At 35.8% G+C, this 24,983-nt stretch overlaps 1 protein-coding gene across 1 annotated transcript in view; it reads right to left on the minus strand.

Moving 5' to 3' along the window:
- LOC149086411 (uncharacterized) overlaps positions 1–24,983 on the minus strand; it is a 68,218-nt gene that overhangs the window by 20,966 nt on the left and 22,269 nt on the right. Inside the window, exon 2 of the mRNA XM_089255440.1 lies at positions 12,747–13,119. Coding sequence (XP_089111566.1) covers positions 12,747–13,119 — 373 coding nt within the window. The remainder of the gene's footprint in view (positions 1–12,746; positions 13,120–24,983) is intronic.

Raw genomic sequence — 24,983 nt, forward strand, 5'->3', positions numbered from 1 at the left:
TATTTCGCTCTCTTGCACGGCTGTGCGGCATCGAAAAATCCCGCACCACTGCCTACAATCCAAAGTGTAACGGCCAGGTTGAGAGATTCCACCGCGATCTCAAAGCCTCTCTGATGTGTGTCCTCAAAGGTAACGAGCACTGGACAGAGGTTCTACCTACAGTCCTGTTGGGGTTACGTTCCAGCATCAAAGAAGACCTCCAAGTATCAACCGCTGAGTTGGTATACGGCACAGCCCTACGCCTTCCCGGTGAACTCTTTCGGCACTCGAATGAGCGAGACGTCCTACCTCGATATGACTTCTTGCAGAGACTGAGAGACCATTTCTCCCGTGTGAGACCAGTACCAACCTCTCATCACAATTCGTCTAAGCCCTTCGTCTCGACAGACTTGCTAACTTCTCCATCAGTATTCGTTCGACAAGACTGTGTACGCAAACCTCTACAACAACCATACACCGGACCATTTGAAGTTATTTCAAGAACTGATAAGTATTTTATGTTGAACATTAATGGCAATCATAAAAATGTATCCATAGATCGCCTTAAGCCATGTTTTATGTTAAATAATAATTTATGTGACACGTTCAAAAATCAGTACATTTCCAGGTCTGGCCGAAGAGTGCGATTTCGTATTGACCCTTCGAAATTAGCTATATGATTCGTAATTATGTATGGTGTATATATATATATATTGCAATTTTTTCTATTATTTGTATGATTATTATTCAAATTGTCTTCTCTTAAATGTTTCGTCTTCGACTGGAGGGGGAGTGCTGTAGTGCGTTCTTATCTGTATAGATGGCGCGCCCTCCTCACGCTCCTGGTGATTGTAAAAAAAAAGAAAAATGCCAGTTGGAATTATACCACCGATTTGTATACACGTGTCATCCTCCTCGTTATGTTTCTTTCGTATATTAAATCGTTAAGTTTTCATTACGTTTTATGTCGTCACTACAAGCATCGGATCAGAACATTTGGAATAAATATTCAGGATAGTAAGTGCGAAAAATTCGTCATAACGACAGTTCACAATAACGAAGAAAACTGTAGCTATAACGAATTTCTCGTTATACGCGAATTTTCATTTCTTCCTTTGTTATGTTATAAAATTGTAGAAAATTGCTACTTTATCTGCATTAAAACTTCTTTTAGATGTTCTATAGTATCAATGAATGAGCAGAATTTTTTAGTCATGAAATCTATTTTTGGTCTCTCAGCAGTTTATTCTGTCGAGTCCATCCAGTTAGTTTGACGAGCGCCCTCTCAAAAATTTTGGAAGTTATTTTCAAAAGGCAATTGGTGAAGTATATACACGAGAATAATGTATTGTCGGAAAATTAGCATGGGTGCAGGAAGGCGAAGTCATGTGTAACTAACCTCCTTTGCTTCTATGATCTCGTGACTAAGGCTTTAGGTAAGGGCAAAAATGTAGATGTTGTTTACCTTGATTTCCAGAAGGCATGCGATCGGGTCCAGCATGGTAAACTGTTGAAGCGTTTACATGAGATTGGGGGCAATTTCCTGAATTGGATAGAATCGTGGTTAAGAGATAGGTCACAACAAGTTATGGCGAACGGAGACTTCTCTCGTTGGACAGGCGTCACAAGTGGAGTTCCTCAGGTAAGTGTTCTTGTCCTCCATATTTTTTCCACTTTTTATCGATAAACTCAATCAGGGTATCGATGGGATTCTTAGCAAATTCGCAGATGACGTGAAGCTAATCAGGAATCAAAGCGATAGGGAGTTGCTCCAGACCAACTTAAACAGGATTGGAGCATGGGCAAATGAATGGAGCATGACGTTTACCGTTGAAAAGTGCATGGTAGCTCATTTTGGTTCGAACAATCCACGGTTCTCTTACGAGTTTAATGGTATCACTATCCGGGATGCAACTAGGGTCACCGATTTGGGAATTCCCATTGACGAGCGGCTTTGGTTTTCTGAACATTGTTTAGCGGTGGTCAAAAAAACGAATAGAATGCTCGGTTTCATTTTCAAAAAGGTCTCTTCGCGTTCTTCTAAAGTCATTCTTCCGCTTTTCCGAGGCTTAGTTCGTCCTGGACTGGAGTATTGTGTAAGGTTTTGGAGATTATACCTACAGAAGGGACACGGACTTGGTTGAAGGGATGCAGAGAAGAGCTACGAGTGTCCTAATTGGCACACGGGGCTTGAGTTATGAAGACAGACTTCAATTTTTGAATATTTTTACATTGGATGAACTCAGGTGTCAGGGAGATATGATCGAAGTGATCAAAATTTTCAATGGTATGGATAGGATGGGCTATGAATTATTAGTACACCGGCAATCGACTGCTTTTACAAGGAAATACCAGTATCGATTGGATATCTTTTTGCATCTTTTTCTCAGCCACCTCGTTGGGCATTTTGCCTGTTGTGGCGTTGTATTTATATTTGGTAAGGGACGATTCTAGGTCATAGTGTTGAAGGGAATTTTTCTCCTATAGGGTTGTTAATAATTGGAATAGCTTACCCATGGAGGTAGCAAAGTCTAACACAATTGACACGTTTAAAAAGAAATACGATAAATATGTGGGGTAAATCGAGAAGCTATGGATACTTAGAATAAGACAATCATAAATATTCTTTATAGGCATTGTATAATATTTTATCATGTGTATATATTGTTTTTAACTGCATTTTCAATTGGGTTGCTGTATTTTTGAAATATATGATATCCATATTTGTTATGGGAATCTTTTTCTCAGCCACCTTGTTGGGCATTTTGCCTGTTGTGGCGTTATATTTGTATTAGTATTAGTATTCTGTAAGACATTTTAGCATAGAATTTTGGAATTATTGCAACAGAAATATTTATTGTAATAATTTTCACATATACAAATAATTTATTTTTATTGTAATACAAATACAAATAGAAGGCCACAACAGGGAAAATGCCCAATGAGGTGGCTGCAAAAAATTGCCCATAAAAAATAACCAGTATGGAACTAAAGTCTCCTTGGTTATTTGTTTTTGTAGGTGAATGTTTTTTTTACTTTTTGAAAAATAAATAAAAATGAATAAATAAAAAGTAAAAAAAATCGAAAAACTTAGGATTTTATGCAGTATAAGAATATTACTTTGATACTAAACTTTTAAGACAATTGAGTTTGAATGAAAGTAGAAAATACTTGCAAGATATACAGAAGACTGGATGTTGTGAAGATATTTATTATTTGAGATGTTAATTTTTTAAGGAAGGAAAAAACTCATCTCTGCCTCTACCGGGAGTCGAACCCGGGTCCCTCGATTGCCGGACGAGTGTTCTGACCACTAAGCTACAATCGAGGGACCCGGGTTCGACTCCCGGTAGAGGCAGAGATGAGTTTTTTCCTTCCTTAAAAAATTAACATCTCAAATAATAAATATCTTCACAACATCCAGTCTTCTGTATATCTTGTATTAACAAGTGGAGAGCGACATTCATGTCATAGAAAATACTTGGTGACCATTTTCATGGCTGGAGTCATTTATATGTCTATCAACCCCCAGTGCTTCTACTCTGGCAGTCTATTCTGTTTTAGGCTGAGATCTAAAACTTTGATAGAACAACTCTTTTTCTTTCATTACGGTTTCAGTTCTGTTTTGGCGAAACAGGTAGTCGATTTTACATCATTTTTTTTTACCATTACGTACATCTCAAGGAAAAAATAGCAATACTCATGTAACGTGTCGATGACACCGCTCGTAGTTCGTGTTTATTTCAAATCAATCACCGGCTAATTTGAGCGATTGCCTGTCACAAATTTGCAGCAACCCACTCTGTTGTTTGTGTGGATAACTACCATCTTTCTCTCGTACACGATTAATGATAAACCGTAAAATAAAAAAAAATCTAATTTTTTTTATTTGCTAACAGAAGCGCGAACTGGTTCCTTCCTTCCCTGAACGATTGCAATCTTCGAAAACCTTGTCAAAAGAAAAACAATGAAGCAAAAGAAAACATCAAGCTTGAAAAGGGACGCGTGTTTGTAATGCTCTTTGCCAAATGATTCTACATAATATAGATGTATCACGTCTGCTTAATCCTGAATGAGAGAACTTAGGAGTTAAGTAAACAATCTAAACATGCCTCCAAACATCTGTGTTATTTCTGAGACATTTTGTTTTAACCGATTAGTTTTTTTTCCCGATACTCTTAACTTTAACATGATTGAAAAAACTTGCATTTTCTGTAAAACCTTCCTCGTATACTTGTAATTACATATTAGACGTATGTTTGAATGGCTGTTTCTTCACAATGCTAATGGAAATCTGTAATGGGGAGTTAAAGTATTCTACAGCGTGAGAACAACATTATCGAGTCGATAATCTTCAATGGTATTCTAGTTTTGAGCCTAGCATAGGGTGGCCAGATGAGGTATTTGAAAAACCAGGACAAATCCCGAAATTCCTTATCAAAAACCGGGGCAGAACCGGGACATTTTCGAAACTCCCATTTGGTAGGTATTATGGTGTAGAATTGGAAACTCACACAATGCAGAAAGAATATATATGTATATATTATCACTCTACTTATACATAGAGGCGCCAAAACGAGTAAAACATTAGGATGGGGCTATGGTTGTTAGACGTTCCGTATAAACGGGATCTGAGGTGTACGACATGAAGGACTCCTCCAGGTGGGTCTCATGCGTCAGGATGGAGCTGGGATCACTTCTTCATTCACAAATAAACAAAACAAAACGGATGAAATAATACTCATTGCCTGATTCTCTAATGATCAGATTCCCTCCTTAAAGAAGTACCCGCCCCACCCAAAAAAAAGTTTGCATACAAGGGTATTTAAAGTGGTGATTATCTGTTGCAAACATCTGCAAATGGCACTACCAAGCGTGCGTGTGAAACGTCCTCATTTCTGAGTTTCGGGATTACGTGACCGTATATAGAATCGCAGTTGCACATTGAAACACATGTTGCCATCTTATGCATCTTTATTTCACGCATAAGAAGTTGACGGAGCACTTCAAATTTTTACTTTCTTTTTTTATAACACTGTATATATTTCAAGCCACAACACAGGCACTGTAATTACACCAAGAACACTCTGAGTTAAAAAAATCTGATCTAATCCCCTGTGTTTGAAATTTCAGAATAAAAGAGTTTCATTTCAAGGATCTTTGATTGCGCGTGGAAAAACCTGCACGAACAGGCGTCACGAAAGCTCTTTTCGGGACAGTGAATTCGGTAGCGAAAAACCGGGATATCTGGCCACCCTAGCCTAGTACAATCAAAGAATATTCACCCTTTTTATGATAAGAGGAATTCGTTATGTATGTGCTCTCCTTATTTAGAAGACATATCTCGACAGAAACCCGTATAGTAACATCTATAAGTTGGACACCTATCGTTCCGTTGAAATCTGTTTAAGCTAGAGAGGTATCCAAGGTATAGAGATACAATATTGGGGACATTCTTAGGACATTATAGGATTACGGTCGGTTTCATTCAAAACCGTCCAATGTGGGGAAATGTCTAATATACACAGATGTCCAAACTCATAGGAGGTTTCACTGTATTTCTCTTTATACAAAGTGATTTAGAACTGATAGCAAAAACTTTGATACGTATACATCAAACAAACCATTTTTTTTGTCAAAGAATGCATGAACACAAGTGACGCATTTAGGCTCTACTGGCATATTTAGGCGTCATTGAATGAGTTCTTTTTGGCGAAAACAGCACAGAAGAAGCAAAACGAAACATTTCTGCAGCATTCTTTACCACTTTTAATGCGAGTGAATTTCAGCTGCAATGGCTAAAGTGTTTTATCGTGTCTTCTAGGTGCAAGACTAGCACGATATTGCAGCCTTGTTGAGGACAAGATTATTCCATACGCATACCCCAACTCATTCTCATATACAGGGTAGTAAGTAAAGTTTCTAGGCCACATTTTACTGGCGAACCGTTGGTTCTAGAGGCAACTTTCACTAAAAAAAAGTATCAAAATAACGTGTAGACCTCAGATATGTCATTGATATTGAAAGGGGTTGTATAGTTATTAAAATACAAAAACTAACTTTTTATATGGACACCATGTGCTCAAAAACCCAATCAGGAAAGAATCAGGAAATTCCACGCTTCCAAGTGCAATATTTGCAAATTCAAAAATCGGAGAAAAGTTTAGAAAGAACCGTAAAAACTAATGGAAAACGTTTTTTTCCCATTATTTATGCTATTCTTTCTCAATTTTTCTGATTTTTTTAATTGAAATATATCCGTCGATATTGGATATATTGCACTTATAGAAATGTTGATTTTGTTTTTATTGCCCTCGGAAGAAAAAGGGCAACAACTTCCTAATAGGGTTTTTTGAGGAACTGGGTGTCCATGTAAAAAGTTAGTTTTTGTATTTTAATAATTATACAACCCCTTGCCATATGAATAACCTATCTGAGGTCTACACGTTACTTGTGGACACTTTTTCTAAGTGGAAGTATGCCTCTAGGATCAACGGTTCAGCTGTAAAATGTGGCCGAAGGACTCCTCTCACTACCCTTACACACATGTTACGGTAAAAGTGATAAATCGGTGTTTATCAATAATTGCCGATTATTACGCATAATCTCCAATCATCTCAGTAAGTTTGAAACATTTTCCTACATTTATCACTTTTACAGATTATTATGCATAATTCCGGAATGAAGTTCGTAAGTATGATGAATATGGAAGAAATCATGCGGGACACTATTCAAAGAAAATCATCATAAACTATTGGGATTGGCATGCTTAAAACATGCCTTTCCGATGGAATACTCATCATCATAAGATGATTATTTACGACTATGATTTTGCTTAACAGGGATATTTACGAATTTCCAGAAGGCAGACATATTTTTAATCATGCCAAGCAAAACAGTGCTCTCTACTGGTTGAAAAATGCAATGATTTAATTGTAGTGAGATTAATCCCAATTAAGACATTGGAATTTTGAGTGATGCTGTCAATAATAAACTTGTTGCACTTTTTGCGTGGTTTTCAGTTAATAATCTGCAGCACTTTTTTTCATTAAAGCCAATATCGGCCGCTAGAGCCTAATGTGTCCCTTGTACCCGTGACAAAAAAGAATGCTTGTTTCAGAACTTGAGCTTCAAGAATCATTCTGTGTATGTGCTTTCGTATACGGGGTGATTATAAAAAAAACTATCCCGACAAAAGGGGCCCTAACTATCATACCAATTCACAGAAACTGAATGAAATTTTGGCATAAGGTATTTTGAGGTATGCGCTCAAGAATGATATGGAAAACAACAGTGTCATTCTAACAGTTACGGTTACAGTGAGAAAATTTCGAAAATATCAAATGGCAACACCAAGTTTTTTGTATTGGAATGCGATCTCCATACTGAAAAACACTAAATAGCGTTGGAATGGCACCTGTAGCACGAAAATCCCCGGAGCTAGGCAAGGAAAAAGGACTTTGCCGTGCACCAGAGCATTAATGTTCGTTTCATTCGTCACACCGTTTGTTCGGCTGAGATCCCAGCCTGATTAGTCCTCGCTCCACAAGGTCATGTGGAAAATTTGTGAAACACAATAAAATGCTTTATTTTATGCTGCTTCTCTGTCCTTATTGGTTGTCCTCACTTTTAGCCTATCTACTGCCGGTGATTTTCATGCTACAGTTGCCGTTCGAACGCTATTTAGGGTTTTAGGGTTTTTCACAATGGAGATCACATTCCAATACAAAAAACTTGGTGTTGCCATTTGATATTTTCTCACTGTAACCGTAACTGTCAGAGTGACACTGTCGTTTTCCATATCATTCTTGAGCGCATACATCAAAATACCTTATGCCAAAATTTCATTCAGTTTCTGTGAATGGTATGATAGTTAGGGGCCCATATGTCGGGGTAGTTTTTTTTATAATCACCCTGTATATATATATATCAAAAATAAAATGATAATTTCAAGTCAATGATGACGTCAAGTCAATGATAATTTCGTCAATGGTCATGTCAAGTGATATGATAATTTCGTCAATGATCATGTCAAGTGATATGATAATTTCGTCAATGATCATGTCTAGTGATATGATAATTTCGTCAATGATCATGTCAAGTGATATGATAATTTCGTCAATGATCACGTCAAGTCAATGATAATTTCGTCAATGATCATGTCAAGTGATATGATAATTTCGCCAATGATAATTTCAAGTCAATGATAATTTCAAGTCAATGATAATTTCAAGTCAATGATAGTTTCATCACATCAAGTTCATCAGTAGAACTTTCTACATATAGAGAATATAGATTAAAAGTGTTTGACAAGAGAGTAGAGCTGAAATATAGCCACATATTGCGATGACAGTGCTTGCGGAATGCAACATTTATGGGGTTTTGTTATCTCTCCTTCAAGTAGGGAGCTATTCCAACAAGGGAACAAGGTCGAACAAATAATAACAAGAAAAACTTGTCTTCAACCAAAAATATTCCTAAGAAAGTGGGAGGACAAAGAAAACAGAAAGCGAAAAGAGAACAGATGTTTACCGTGGGAAGGGGAGAAAAAAAATATATATTATCACTCTTCTTTCTCCTCCTCCTCCTCCTCCTCCTCCTCAGTTGCGCACATGCACTGTATACACTGTACATATTATAGTCTACGATTACATGCTGGTGCCACCATTACCTTCTGAGGTGAATTTTTTTTCCGGAAATCAGCCGAGAGGTACTAGACGTTCACGCAAATAATGAGACATTTATAACATGCGTACGTGCCAAAAATATTAATTATAATAGGTAATAAGTTGAATGTAGTCGCAATATACTTTATTATCTTTCTCAATAAATGAAGGGTTTTTTTTGAACCGGTATCATCAAGTTTTAAATGAAAAAACAAAAACATCGTTACTTTTTTTTATTAATTAAAAGATTGAATAAAACAGTGATTTTTTCCTAAGCTTCCTAAAAAAAGTTCTACCTCCTACTAGATCTGAACGATAGATAATTCCGTGAAAAATTGCTTCAAAAATTCGATAAAGGAATCATTCCGTGAAGTGAAACAGTCAGTCCAAATCAATGTTTCCTATTGTATAATCACCATTGATATAACTTTTATCCTCACTAGTCAAAAATAATACAGTGAAACCTCGATATAACGATGCACTGGAAATATTTTTCATCAACGAGAAATTATCAAATTATCGAGAATTATCCAAAATTATTTATTTCATTAATTCTGAAATGATTTCTTATTAATTCTAAAATGATTTCGTATTAATTCTAAAATGATTTCTTATTAATTCTAAAATGATTCAAAAATTACAAAATAATTTCTCAAAAATTACAAAATAATTTCTCAAAAATTACAAAATAATTTCTCAAAAATTACAAAATAATTTCTCAAAAATTACAAAATAATTTCTCTCATTAGTTCCGAAATGTTTTCTAAAATTTAACTTGAAATTGTTTCTTTCATCAGTTCTGGATTACATTTCTTCATCAAGTTTTTCCTTTTTCAAACATTTCCATGAGTTAAGTGTAAGCCATTGGTGGGACACTGCAAAAAGGGCCAGAAAAGGGCCACGTGGTCCGCCGGTGTACGTTAAAGACCTCTGCCATAGAACTCCCATGCGATACGTATAATCTCAGGGATTATTGGGTAATGTCATTCATTTTCGTCAAGCCCCCCCACCCCCAAAAAAAGAACAAAAAGAAAACAGAATCGAATCATTTATTCTGACATTGTTTTCTCTACGGCTCTTCATCGTTGAAAGAAAACATCATCCACAAAGAAAAAATATCGTTTGTAGAAGGGATTGTCGTTATATCTAGAAGCAACACCGTAACCACGTGCTACCAAATTTATGCTGTTGTTTTTTTTTCTTCTAAATCTGCATTGTTAGAATATATTATACATTACATAAATACGTGCATCGGCTACTATTTTCCATTATGGATGTTTATATAAAACACTGAACACGCACGATCGAGGATAAATTTAAGGCTTTTCACGTAAATACAATCCAATATAAACAAGAGTTTAATTTTATGTTTTAATGGCGCGAGGATGTGTAAGGTGATGATGCCAAGGGTGTAAGGTTCGTTATAACGGGATTCGACTGTATTTAGGCCGAACAGGAATTCAAATCTAGACTTTCACGGCCAAAGGCTACAAAGCTAACCATTCTTCTGTCAGGCTATAAAAATTTAAAAACAGATGGACATTTTCGCATCTCATGGTCCCATGAGATTCACTTGTTTCAGCAGACTATTTATTTCCACATTTTTTGTTTTGTTCAGTCAGTGATTCCAAGTTCCTTATAATTACGCCTTGAATTATTAAGAGCTCTTCGCTGTTAAAGGTGGATTTTCAGCGTGTTAGAAGCAGCTATTATAAATTTCAAGGGCGAATGCTTTTCGTTAATGGATTTTCATGCATTATTTTGGAACTTTGCTGATGGGAAAAAAAAAGAGTTCTAAGAAATATACCAGGGGAGTACCACGACGTGACGCCACGTCCAATGCGTTGACCAAACTATAAAGTAAACATGGCACGAACTCGTTCCGAAATTTTTCGTATCATCACATCAGTCACAGAAAAATAATTATTTATTTTTTTATAATTGCTTTTTCTAAATGCAACATAATTCAATGAATTCGAAGAAATGCATTCTATACTAATATACTGTGTAGGGTCATCTATCTGGCTTTGCGATGGTTCTTCCCAGTCGATGGAAACATCGGACGAATAGAATACGTGTACGATGCATTCTCGTCTCACGTGTAGTCATTAATTCAAAGTAAACAGATTTCTAGGTGGAGTCAACTCTCGAATTCGAAGGGAGGATAAAACCCCCCGCAAAGAAATTTAATGGACTCTTTAATTTACTTATCTTCAACGTTAACACGGATTCATCAATTTACCACCAGCTCTGCTTGCGAATACATACATCAGCAGCAGTAGTTTGCTTTGGTTTCCTGTGCAAAGGGTTGACAACTCTATAATTGATAATTCTATTACGAAAGAGAGGGGGGTGCACTTTCTCTCTGTCCGTCTTCACATTAGGGCTTGCGAAGGTTACAACTAATTGATGTTACCCATCACGTCTTTTCTAGGAGAGTGCTTCGAACTGGGGTTGACACAGAATTAGGAATGAGAGTGAACTTCTTGCTTTTCCCAACCCAAACCATTAAGAATTCGAGGACAGGAAGTGCCGAAATGTAAATAAACACGCTCTCTGAAGGTTGGCTCCTTCGCACCATTGACGAAACTAGTCTTTCCTTGCCTATCTGTAGTTTCATGCGATTATGTTTATGACTTATTTTCCTCAATGCTATAGTTAATCTTTGCTCTTTCTAAGTATTCTAAACGCTGGTTGTACGGGATTAACACTTCCTACCAATGATGAAGTGCCGTAGAGAAAACAATGTCTGGATAAATGATTCGTTTTCGTTCGATTTTTAACTACCGAATCCTTCTGAGGCACGGCAAATGCATGTGGCCCTCGAAGATTTTTGCAGTGTCCCGCCGATGAAAATTCTTACTAATAAGTTACAGAATTTATGCATATTCTTGAGAAAGAAAAACCTCAATGAGAAAAAATTTAATACAAAAATTAGTGGGAGAATTATTACAATTCACTTTTATATAACATTTTGAAACGAATGGGGAAAATTATGTTGGAATTAATGAGAAACCATTTCAGAATGAGAAATAATTTTAGAATTAATGAGAAAGAAATAATTTCAGAACACGTGAAAAAATAGTATTTCTCTCGCAATTCATAATATTACAGAAAAATGTTTTCAGAATTTGAAAAATATTTTCAGAATTTGAAAAATATTTTTAGAATTAATGAAAAATATTTTTAGAATTAATGAAAAATATTTTTAGAATTAATGAAAAATATTTTTAGAATGAATGAAAAATATTTTTAGAATGAATGAAAAATATTTTTTAAATTAGTGAAAAATATATCCAGATTTAAGGAAATCTGGTGACACTATCTGACACTATGTGAACCTAGATACCGGAGTTGACTTGTTGGCCCTCGGGCTTCATGGAAATTTTTTTTCGTCCCCAATGCCTGAAAAGTTTAAAACCCCTGCTCCAAGGGAGAAGAAAAATTATGACCTTTTATACATAATGTGTGCAATCGTCGAAGGACATATTTTGTTCGGTATGTATTGTGACTGTCTTTTTATGTTTAGAATTCCAATATGTTGGAATTCAAAATGTTTTCAATTCCTCTTCCGATTACACATAAATCTATACAATATGAAATTGATTTTCTCTCTCTCTCTCTCTCTCTCTGTGTGTGTGTGTTTGTGAGTTCTCTATACAAATCTACAATTTTAGATCTACGTCACCAAATTTTGCATATATACTCGACTTAAACGATAAGCTACTTTAAAAGTCCGTCAGAGCTGGGCAAATGCCCCAAATGGGCAAAAAACTGAAACAACGGTTCCTGAGCCTCAACAGGTCACTTTCGGAGTGATTACTGTGGTTTCCGTGGATCCCTAGCCATGCATTTCAGACATGCATATACCTTTACAATGGTTTGTCATTTCTTTAATGATACCGGTATTATAGTTTATTCTTTTATAATGGTTTGTCTATTTTTCAATCATCCCAGTAGTTGAAGAGAACCCGGGCAGACCCGGGTATTATAGCTAGTGAGCTTTTAAAATGCAGAGTGAAGAATATATGGAAACCACCTGAAAATATTAGGGGGTTGGGTTATAAAGGTTGAATTTTCTCTAAAATGTTTGAAACTCACTTTTGCTGTGGTGTTGCGACAGATTTTCGTAGTCGCTGCCGTCAATTCGCTCGAAAGGGAGTCCCGTTAATGGCACAATACACTTTTTACGAAAGTCCTCGTTGTGCGGCCCTTTGTAAGTGTGACAAGAATCGCACACAGTGTCTCTGGTAGGAGTGCACTCGTGTGCTACGTAGAGTCCAGAGCCACACCTTGAACATGGGTAACACGGTCGTCGACTGGAGTGATGGCTCGAATAATAGTCCGGTTGGCAAGTCCGGCACTCGGTGTCGTGATGCCGATTGCACCTATGCACTACGCCTTCACCTGGTGGGCAACTTTGACAGTCTATTCCTTGGTTTCGGAAGTGGTGCGCGTGTCTAGCCATCACAGACTGAAAAAATGGAATAACATTACTTATAAAATAAGTGCATATATCACGTATACACGTAAATATAAAAATACGGTAAAGACTGATTATTATGTGTGTATACAGGGTGTTCACGTTTATCGTTGTTCAAAGGCTATTTCCTGAACCGTTGGTTTTAGGGACAACTTTCGATGAGAAAAAAATGCTTCGTATGATGTCATCCATTATCTCAAATGACGTTCAAATGAAAAAAAAGTTATAAAATTTAAGTTTTTATACTGTCTCCATGACTTCTAACTTTCAATTAAAAGAGATATAGATGGCTTCTTTCTCAGCCAGAGATATCAAGGAAACAGTTATTTTCCGGATATTATGCTGAGGTGAGCTCGGAAAGAATTCAATTAAAAGTTGGTTCAAGAAATAGCCATTGGACAACTATGAAAGTAGACACTATTTATATAGTTTTTTCTTTCATACTGTACATGCTTCTGGCACTAATAGCAAAATTTGACAGTTTTATCCATTACTCTCATGGGGAGCAGGATCATGTCGGGTAACTTTAATGTATATATTGCACATATCTACATGCATATACATATTGCAACGCAACAACAATAGTTTGTTAATAACAACAAATAATAACAACAAAAAAAGAATAGTAAGAATGTAATATGCAATATTGGTAATATACAGGGTGTCCTGTAAGTGCTAGCACGGCCTTTATCTTATCAACCGTCCGTCGTAGAGGTTTGATTACAGTTTAAAAAATGCTCAACAGGTGCTCAAAAATTACCCTGTACCAATTTTGAGAGTTAAAATACAATGTGTAACAAAATAAAAAATCTAAATCTTTATACGTTCCCCCTGTTCTCTAACTTCCAATTAGAAAGTTGTTGCCCTGTATCTTCTCAGACCAACATAAAAAATTCCTTGTATCTAAGTGCAATATTCACAGAGATATTGGAATTCGAAAAACGGAGAAAATTTTGGAAAGAACAGCGTTAAATGTGGGTAAAACGGGTTTTTCTCATTTAGCGTTGTTCTCCCATAAAATTTCCTCAATTTTTTCTCAAAAGTGCATGCATGGTTAAAAAGTAGCAAGCGTAGTATGCCAGTCTCAACTCGCAATAAAAAAAATATTACCTCTTAATTTTTTTTTATTGAGATTCATTTGCCTGATCCATGAGTTAGTATCCTTGTATTACGTTATTTCCTCTGCGAAGTACTAAACAGATTTGATATAGTACGTAATTATATTTGGCTCAACCAGATTTTTATTTTAAAGGCTAACCCTTGGTTCCAGTTAGGATGGTTGAGAGAGTGTCTGAAATGATAAGATGTAGATATTAAATTTATCGAACTTTCGCGTGTTTAACGCATGGTTGGAAACTGTATCTAATGGCCACAAGAACTTGTTTTAGAATGCAGTAACTGTTTTATAAAACCAAGCTCAATATATGAAAGTAAAAATGCAGTTTTCAAGCATGAAATATTACAAAAAAACATCATCAATTTTTTTATTCATAAAAAAACTTTATCTACATTCCTCACTCGAAGAGAAGATTCAGTTACTTGTTACTTCATACATAAGAGAATTTTATATAAGAACTAATAAAATACTTCAAATCACGTGTAAATGGAATGTTAAAATTACAAAAAAAAATATATATATATGTATTATCAAAGCCATGCGAATAGTCGAGAAATATCTTTTGAGTTACGGAAGCAGTTTTAGTACGGATGGTAAATTCTTATTAAATAGTTTAGAATGCATTTCGCTACACGAAATACGGTAATTTGTAAGTGCAAAACACACACACAAAACTGAATCATACAATGTCCAAAAACCCTTATTCATATTCACCGGAAGACGGACTCATTTCCTGTGGCTATAACGCACACACTACGACTACGATATGCGATCCTGTATTGTCCGAATTGCGTGGAAATATTTCTTTCGAATGAAACAAGAGAATGAAGCAAGAAATAAGGGGAGGAAAAAAGAATTCCATTAATAGCTCATTTTCCGTTCAGAAACAAAAAAAAAAGAGAAAAGAAAAGAAAAAACAATAATTCACAAGTTCTCATTGAAAGAAATAGGAAAGGAACAAAACACTAAGAAGAGAAAGTGATGGGGACTGAGAGCGTTAAACTGCTCTAATTGGAGGTGTACGTGAAAGAACATCCGCTCCATAGAGCGGTCTTTTAGCTACGCTCTGCTGATAAATACTTGTCCGGCCTGAAAAGAAAAACAGAATATCTCGAATCTCCTCGACGATATTTCTCTTCACTTCATTACCCTGAATGAGAAAAAAAAAGAGCTCTTATATAAGCTCTATTACGTCCTTAGGAAGAATAATTAACTAATTTCTCTCGCGTTTACTTATTTTTATATAAATTTTTATTCATGAAGGGTAAGTAAAAACTCTGAACTTAGAAAAGAAGACGGGGTGATGTTTTTACCAAAGTTATTTACTGCTATAGAAGTATTCTACTACTATAGCAGTAGCAGAATATTTATACTATTATTGTATTAGAAGTATTCAAATAATTATTCTATTACTGTATTAGAAGTATTCAAATAATTATTCTATTACTGTATTAGAAGTATTCAAATAATTATTCTATTACTGTATTAGAAGTATTCAAATAATTATTCTATTACTGTATTAGAAGTAATCAAATATTACTGTATCAGAAGTATTCTAAGAGTTGGATAAAAGGAAGAAATTCCATAAAAAATTCCAAAAAAAAAAAAAAATCCATAAAAATGGAATTGAAGTAAATGGGGAGTTTCTCGACCGTATTTATGGGGGTTCTGCCGATGACATTGTTATTATAAACAATAATGTAGATGAATTTGAAGGAATGATGAGAAAAATAGGGCTGCCATGTATTGCATTAACGTGTGTTTGAAAATGAATCTGCAGAAAAGGAAAGCTTCCACTCTTTTTTTTTCCTTGAAAATATTTTGTTCAATAACACAACTGGAATTACAAATCTACGTTTAATTACGACGAACTATAGGCAATGTCTCGAATGAACGGGAGAATTAGCATTGGATTGAGTACTTTTCGCAGAAACGGTAAGATTTTAAAATACAAAATGTCGTTCCACCTTAACCCTTGACATCATTGACGAGATATATTGCGTTCTCAACCTTTTAAGCGGCATAAAAGACTTCTTATTTTAGCATTGACAATGCCAGATATTTTTAAAGTTGATTTCTCAGTGGAACACTTTTTCCCTATACCCCTTAGTTCGCATTTGCTGAAAATCAGAAGGAAGCCTAGTTCCTAAAAAAGACACTGCATTTAAAAGGGTGTTTAGGGATTTTTATCGTTCCGTGGAAAGCTTTTAAAGCTTCTTATTTTATCATTAAGTAATCCAGATATTTTGCAAAGTGGATTACTAAATGAAACATTTATACACACTTACACTCCTTACTTAGCACTTGCTGAAAATTGGAAGAAAGTCTATTAAAAAAGGATATGACATGTATATGCAGAGGGTTTAGTGATCTTTCTCTTTGTCGCGGAAAGGGTATGGAGCTGTAAATTACTATATATACATTATTATCTTGTAATATTATACATTGCTTTCTCGTGTATCTCAAGAATATCTGGACTGGTTTCTCGCCTGAATTTTATATATCTAATAATAATTAATATCTCGCTAAGATACTACACTAATGATGAAAATTTAAGCAACAAAATCTAAAATTATTATAAAAGCAAATGTTTCAATTCTTTTTTATTAGAGATTACACAGATCATAGGATGACAGAAGCAAACGACACTCCCTGGTGGAATTATAAAGAGAATAAAAAATTCAAATTTAATAACTGTCGTAGAAAATAACAATATTAGATTTAGCCACAAAAAGTTCAATAGAGAAGGTCAGCCAATGTGGAATATGACCACCTATGCTGGATGCACAGGCTCGAAAACGTCGATTATATACCAATTACCAATTATATTACCATACCAATAATAAGATTACCAATGGCGTTTTGCTGTGTCAGGGTCCATTTAAGTCAAAGACACGTTCGCAACTCACTGAGGCTTTGGGAAGGGTCATGGATAGCAGTTGAACGTTTCCCATGGATGTCTAATAATTTTCTATTAGGTTCGAGTCAAAAGAATATGCTGTTCCATACGAGTCAGCGTTTCAGACTGAACGTAAAGCTCGACAACACAAACTGTGTTGACTTTCACATTATCGTTCATAAACGTGGCATCATCAGGACCCGTGACAGAGAGAAATGGTGCGAGCATATGCTCAAGGATGTCATCTCGATAATGCACTAACTGTTTCTGAATCTTACCTCTAGCGGAGACATTAAGGTAAATGCGGATGTCAATAGCGATTTCTGTCCAGATCATCATACCGTTACAATGGAGAATTATCAGTTTGCTGCTTAACTTTTGAGCATGAGTGTAGTACACAGGAATATTGGATTTTTTTCCATCTCACCAATTATTTGTTCTTTGAATGAAATGAAATAAGTGATGCTCATATGAATGATGCTTATTCTGTGCGAGAAAGCTTCAATAGACGACTTTAACATTATTTTCTCGTGTAAATATTACAAATACTGAACGCAGTACGAAGAAACATGAAAATATGTATGCCAGGCATTGCAAGATGAGACAACAAACGAATGACTCGAACTAGAAGCCCAGAAAGGGTTTGCTCTATAATGTTATGAAGAGAATAAAACGTTTAAAATGGTCTGGACCCATCGCTAGAAGACACGAGAACAGATGGACTAACAAACCTTCTGAATTGAATGTTTGTCCCGTATTAGGAACCTACACGTATATTACATGTTGCGGTCAAGTAATGTTGTTCTGGTGTAGCCATCATATTGTTCTGAACTGAATCTACTTGAATTTCTGATGGTTAATCAGAATTCATGCACTTAAATCAAACGTTGTAACTCGATTAATAACTATAAAAATTTGCGATGATATCTAAATATTTCGGAATTAATTGATAACAACGCTTCATTCTCAAAATCAATTCAAAAAAGAGCTCCATTGAATGATAATTTTTTTTGTACGAGAAAATAACTCAAAAAGAAAAATCGTAAACGTTATTTTCTCGTGCTTATCAAACGTTTCCAAAGTGGTTTCTCGTCTTAATTTTCTTCTCGTTTCTATTCAGAAACAATCTCCTTTATTTATAATGTTCGTGATGCATATCCAGAGGCCATATAATATAATACTGATGAAAAAAGAAGGCATGATAACGGTCAATAACGGATTTATGGTCGTAAGATTTCCAAGGTTCGACACACTTTTTTTTTCAACATGTTCGTGACATCTAATCCTTCAATTCCAGCGAGTAATAAACGACCGCTAGACAGGCTCTTGAGGCGAAAAAAAAAAAGGTAAGTGCTTCAGTGAAAGAAATACTTTGTTTCATATTCCGTTAACATTTCGTGACAATTTAGAGGTGAAATGCGTATAAATTATGAGAAGACACCTTACGAGATTGTCAAAATTTCCTTCATCTTATATTCAGTGATCAGAGAATGAAAGATAGAGGACGGACGATGGCATAATCACATCACGCGCATATTCACGAAGGTGATTAGACTAATAGCCCTTTTCTCTCACCCATCTTAAGAATGAAAAGAAAAAAAAGTGCACAGCGTGGTGCTTTCGCGTGGCGATTTGCTGCCGATTCTACGCATTCTTTCCATATAGAAGCTGCACGAAACACTGGTTTCGATATTTGTTTCTGCATAATCAACAGCGAACAAAGATTAGCGTTAGCTGCTTTTATGCGATGACTATGACACGATAAAAATATGATAAATTGGTTATTATACATAATAATAGGTAATTACGTATACTTACCAATCGTCTTGGCAAGTTTGATAAATTTATTACTTTTATCGGAGATTATGCACAATACCCAAGCGTCGTTGGTAAATTTGATAAATACTTGGTATTTTTTGCTTTTGTTTATCCGCAGCACCCAGTTTGAGAACCCCTATCCTAGTGCAATTGGCGAATTTGAAAATATGAAAAAAAAATCCAAATCAGTCTAGTGTGTATGACTAATACAGTCGGACCCCGATATAATGATACACGTATGAATTTTCATATATAGTATATCATACAGCATGGTTTATCATGTGTACCAACGATGTGCCACTTGGGTATTATGCATAACCGCCGATAAAAGTGATATTTTTATTAGTAATTATTAAATTTACCAACAACGCTTGGGTACTATGAATAATCGCCGGTGAAAATAAGATTAGGAAAATTTATTAAACTTACCAAAATGCTCGGTGGTAACCCATAATAACTGGATTTATCATATTTACGGTAACAACTATATTCATTGAACCTCCGACAAATTTTCCACTAGTATGAATCTTCCTTTCTATAAACATTTTACAGTCAAACTAGATTTTTAGGACATCGAAGCTTCCACAAAATTTTGTCGTTATAACCGAGGTTGCAGACTTTTCAGTTGTGGTAAATATAATCAAATGCAATCAAATACTATGCATGAAGTTATTTAATTATGATTGGGGGTGACCATATTTTAGCAAGAAAAGTTAGGTAAATTGTGCAGTTCTCACGAAAAAATGCTCCCGATTGTCGACAAAATCGCATATAAATAATCCTTAGCTAAATAAAGCGTTACAGTAAGTTTGCAGCAGCATAAAATGTATTTCCATGAAAAAAAGTTGAACACGACAAATATGAGAAATGAGTATAGTGGATCCCATTTATAACGTTCCCGCTTAGTAGGATTTATTCTGGTCTGTCCAAACTATTACTAATACTCATCGAGATTTCCTGTTTAAAGCGTTTCCCGTTAACAACGTTTCTCCATGACGGTTTTGTGAAAAATGTTGTAAGCGGGATCCACTGTATTTGTAATCATATTCGTTATCGTATAATTCGCAAATAATCTCCATTCCCGATTTAAACAAAGATTGTGAATTAATCAAAGAAAGATTTCTTGGATATTAGTGCCTAGATTAACTTTGGAAAGTTTTTTGCCTCCACTGGGAGTCAAACTTGGATGCTCTTTCAGTCTGCGATCTTCGAGATACAAATACAAATGCAAATACAACGCCACAACAGGCAAAATTCCCAACGAGGTGGCTGAGAACAGGCGCGAGGATGCGCTGATTTCTTTATGGTAAATCAAAGTAAGCATCACATAAAAAAATGGGACATATTCATTAAAAGCGAATGCCATATACATTATAATAAGTACCCAGTACCACAAAACTGAATGTTTCGTACCCACGTCATAGCAATAAGCAAATCGAACCGTTCCTTGAACTACCATCCCTTTACTAAATTAATAAAATTTAATCAAAAAAAATTGGGACATATTTTTATTGCAATGAAATTAATTTTGAAATTGGTTTTATCTATAGCTGAATATAAATTGCTGAAATATTTGGCTATCGGGATTCTAAGCCAAACTCACCACGAATACTCATACTCATCCTATATCAAGGATAACAGGATATCGTTTTTTAAAAATGAGTGGTGGCGTGAGGATAGACAAACAAACACGAGTGTGTGTGTGCGATGCTATTTGAAACAGGGAAAAGCATTGCGAGGCAAGAAAGCTTACCTTTCGTTTAATCCACAAAAAGTAGGGAATCTATCTCATTATATTTCATTGCTATATTATAGAACGAAACGCCATATTTTAGGAAAATACTGGTCCCAAGCACGAAAGATCAGGGTTTCGATTGAAAAAATAAAGTAGGAATTACGAAGAATTCGATTCGTTATTAGATGAAAACTATCACAAAACAATAAAATTTCACATTAAATTCTTTCCCTTTCTGAGAATAAATTTCAATGTGCATTTTCAAATACCAATTTGTAATTCACTTTTTGGAAAAGTTGAAAAAAATTCTCTTTCTCTCTATATACAGTCAAACCTCATTAGTGCGTCACCCGGTTAACACGCCACTCCGCTTACCGCGTCACCTTTTGGAAGTTCCAATTGTCCTCAGGCAGGAATTGGCACAGCTATGGATTACTCCGTTTAACGAGTCACTCCGCTTGTTAAGTCATATTTTTGCTCTTCCAAGAGTGACTCATTAACGAGGTTTGACTGTAGTAGTTTTTTTTTTTTTTCAAAGCTTTTCCTGCAAATGTAGGTAAGCGTGGATGGAAGAGGCAGAGCAAAAAACACAGATATGTTTTAACCTTTATTTTATTTTTTTCTGGTGGTGGTGAGCAATGTTTTCAACCGTAAAAATTCTGGGGCATACCGTCTCAATGACATACTGCCAAGGGCACCAGAGCATGAGAAGAGCACATTGTAACGGCCGGTGCTCGTCCCACGTCATCCTCGCTACATATAATATCTCGCCGATGACCATCTGTTGTTGTCCACTTGCGGTAAAGGAAAAAAAAACATTGTTTTTTTTGCTATGATTTTTTATTCTTTTCCCACGAAATACGCACACTTTTTCCTACTCTACTGTGATTTAGTTATGCTTCGAAATTATTTTTCTTTAAATAACGTGGTGTTCACGTATTCCCGAGATCTATACATGGAATTTGTTAATGTTAGTAGACATCCATGGCCGAACCGGGATTCGAAGCCAAACCTGCATAGCCAGAAACTAGCTCCCTAACCACTGGATTGCAAGGTGGCAGTCAGTGAGTCTAGTTAGGAGAGGTAGTGGTTGATCATTACTATCTCTCTAAGTTAGTAGAAACCTAGAATATCCTCAGAATTTAACGTGTCATAGAGTAGGAGAGAAAATCCATTTCTATTTCTTTTTTTTCTCAATCCCTTCGATTTCCCGGGATATTTCAACAATTATTACTCATAAGGGAAGGCACACATTTCTAATTTCTTACATAGTACTTACATAATACAGTCGAGTTTGGATATAACGAAGTCGCACGGGAAAGAAAAGAAACATTTACAATATCTGATATTTTTTATAACCGACACATGACAAATATTCGAGTTTAATGAGAGGAATCCGCTGAAAGCAGCGTTTCTCGACCACGGACTCGACACGATGATGGGACAGGTGGTCCTCAAAGCCGCTGTGGGTCGTGTGGGCATCGTGCTGGACTGCCATCGCGAGAATCCAGGCTCGAATCCCGTTGGCAGCTCAGTGATGGTCGGCTGAAGTTGGTTTTCTGCGGTTTTGCAACTTCGAGAAGTGAATGCGAGACGACCTTCCATTTGAAAAAGTGCAGGTAGACTTTCAACACGTTAATTACATATCACGAGAATTCAAGCAAATTTTCCATCTTCACTTCAAAATATGAATGACAGATGGCCACTCCAGCAAGAACACGAAACAAGCATAACTCCGACAACATAAATACGTTAGGAGCCACACACACTCTCTGGCATGCAATGATCCGGTAGAAATTCCGTAGAGGAATGTGTACGAGGTGCAGGTAGGGTTAGTCTAAGCGCTAGTAGGTGGTTCTCGGACTTGAAAATTTAACTTAATTAAAATGAACATTATCCACGTGTGCTCCAAATATTTACGGCATTCACATAGGTTCGAACGAAATACTAGATCCTATACTGTAAATCGGTGGTTCTCAAAAGTGTGCATCGTGGCTCCTAGAAGCGTTGCCACCAACCTTTGTTAGAAGAGAGCTGTGGATATTGATGTTTGCCTGTTCAGTGCTTTGACATGGTTCTTTTGCAGGATATTCTGGAGGGCCGCAGAGATAAAGGACGACGACTGACGCATGGGCACTATGGGTGACTGAAGTTTAGAACCGCTGCTTAAGTGGTCCATTGAATTATTACAGACATTTTAATGGTCCTGGTGTTTGTTAAGACTGAGAAAGGCTGACATAAATGAAACCGTGGGTATGCCGATCTTTCTTTATTCTTAGGGGCAAAGAGAACCAATCTATAGAAAGCGCTACCTATTGTGAGAGATTTTGCTTACAGATCACACCTCATAGCCTTTTTCAGTACAGTATTCATATTTGGACTTTGTTTCTGATAGAGAACTTTGAATTTTATGGAACTTAATCCTGTGAAAAAAAAGCAATTCTTGCCAAAAACTTCGTTAGATCTGGCATTCATAAGTACAGCAATTCGCTATAAGCGTTATTTTGGTATTGTAGATTCACTAACGCAATGTGTTTTTTTTTCCTTAACCGATCTTTCGTACTGCCCGATTTCATTATAAGCGGGGTTCAACTGCATAATTCCTTTAAATCAAAAGAATATTAATGTGGAATATGCTTGTTAGTTTAGAACAGCGAATGTCAAAAGCCCCGAATTCATAATTTTTTACTACACGGCGGGGCCGCCCTTACCAGACGTGGGGCCCAGTGATAAAATAATGACAGGGCCAGAGGCATCTTAATTTCAGGTCCCCTTATCCCCGATTTGACATATTCCGTGGGGAAGGTGGATGGAAATCGGCACGTTCAAAAAGTTCATACATTATAACAAAATATATGGGAAAATGCTGAAAAATGTCCATACAAAAAAGTATAGACACAGAAGTAAATTCGAATCGACAAAAAAAATTTAATGGAAATATCTCGCAGAATTTTTTTTTAGGGGGACCTAATAAAAGAAATTGTCTGATGCAAATTAAGAATCTATGAATCAAAAATGGGAAGGATAATTCACGGAGATAATCCCAGTCCCAAAGAAAATTCAAAATAAATGAAAGGAGTAATTCCAGACCCCTGATAAAGATTCAGAATAGACAGAATAAATGATCGAAATACTTCCAGAAATGATGAAAATGAAGAATCCCAGAATTGATGGGAAAATGCAGAATAAATGGAATAAATGAAAGAAATACGTTTAGAATTAATAAAAATTCTGAATAAACTTAAGAAATGACTCCAGAATTAATGAAAATTCAGAATTGAAGAAAATTCGGAACAAATGAAAGACATAGTTCTAGATTCGATGAAAATTCTGAAGCAACGCACAATTTCAGTTATTTGACATCTTCATTTTGACAGGAACTCCAAAAAATTTTCAAGCAATTTAAATCCGTTTATTTGAAACTAGCTGTGTCTGCTGATTTCTCAGAGAAAAGTGCAATAAATTCTCACGTAAGTCTTAACTTTGAAACGTCCATAACTGGCTCAATGCGTCTCTTTGTATCGGTCAATCGGAAATTTATTTTTAGTGTTGATAATACGCATGAAAAACCACTTCAGCGACGCGTTTTCACAATCTGCAAAAACTGCGTGGAGAGTTGATAGTTGGAAATTATGTCTAAATTCCAGAGAAATCAGCAGACACACCGAGTTTCAAATAAACGGATTTAAATTGCTTGAAATGTGGCCATACACTCTTTTAAAATTTTTTCTAATGTCCCCAACATCGTTCAGGATAGGAAAAGTGCATTGAAATTAGTTGGGATGTCGTAGGCCAGTTAATAAGACGCATTACAGTATCGGTTAAAAAAACTTGGAAGGTCTAAGAGGAAGTGTCTTAGAGGAAGTCCCAATACATTTTCTGCTTGGATTGCATATAGAAACCAATCAGCAAACCAAATTACGTTAAGACTGTCTTAAATATGTTTAAAATTACGTCTTTCCTGTTAAATTGAAAGGAATAGCATACGGACACTTGCGATTGAAACAACATTAATTTTTTGCCAATTGCAATTTTTTTTAAAGTTATACAGCAATATAGTTTAAAAAAATTAATTTCACGGGTATTTTTCCTCATATATGGTTTAGTCTCTTGGTGTTCGTTATAACTGGATTCGACTTTTTTTAGCAGAGGCAATGGACTGGCACCTCTCTTAAAATTCATAAAAAATACCCCAGAGCATTCATTCTTTATTCGATTTTCTGACCCTCAACAAACCACTCAGTGCCCAGCTGAAGATAGCTTTATGCTAAGCTAGATGGCCACCT

This window comes from Pholcus phalangioides, unplaced genomic scaffold (assembly GCF_987345545.1).
Source record: "Pholcus phalangioides strain wild (caught in Gottingen) unplaced genomic scaffold, Ppha-v1.0 ptg000004l_1, whole genome shotgun sequence".
NCBI lineage: Eukaryota > Metazoa > Arthropoda > Arachnida > Araneae > Pholcidae > Pholcus > Pholcus phalangioides.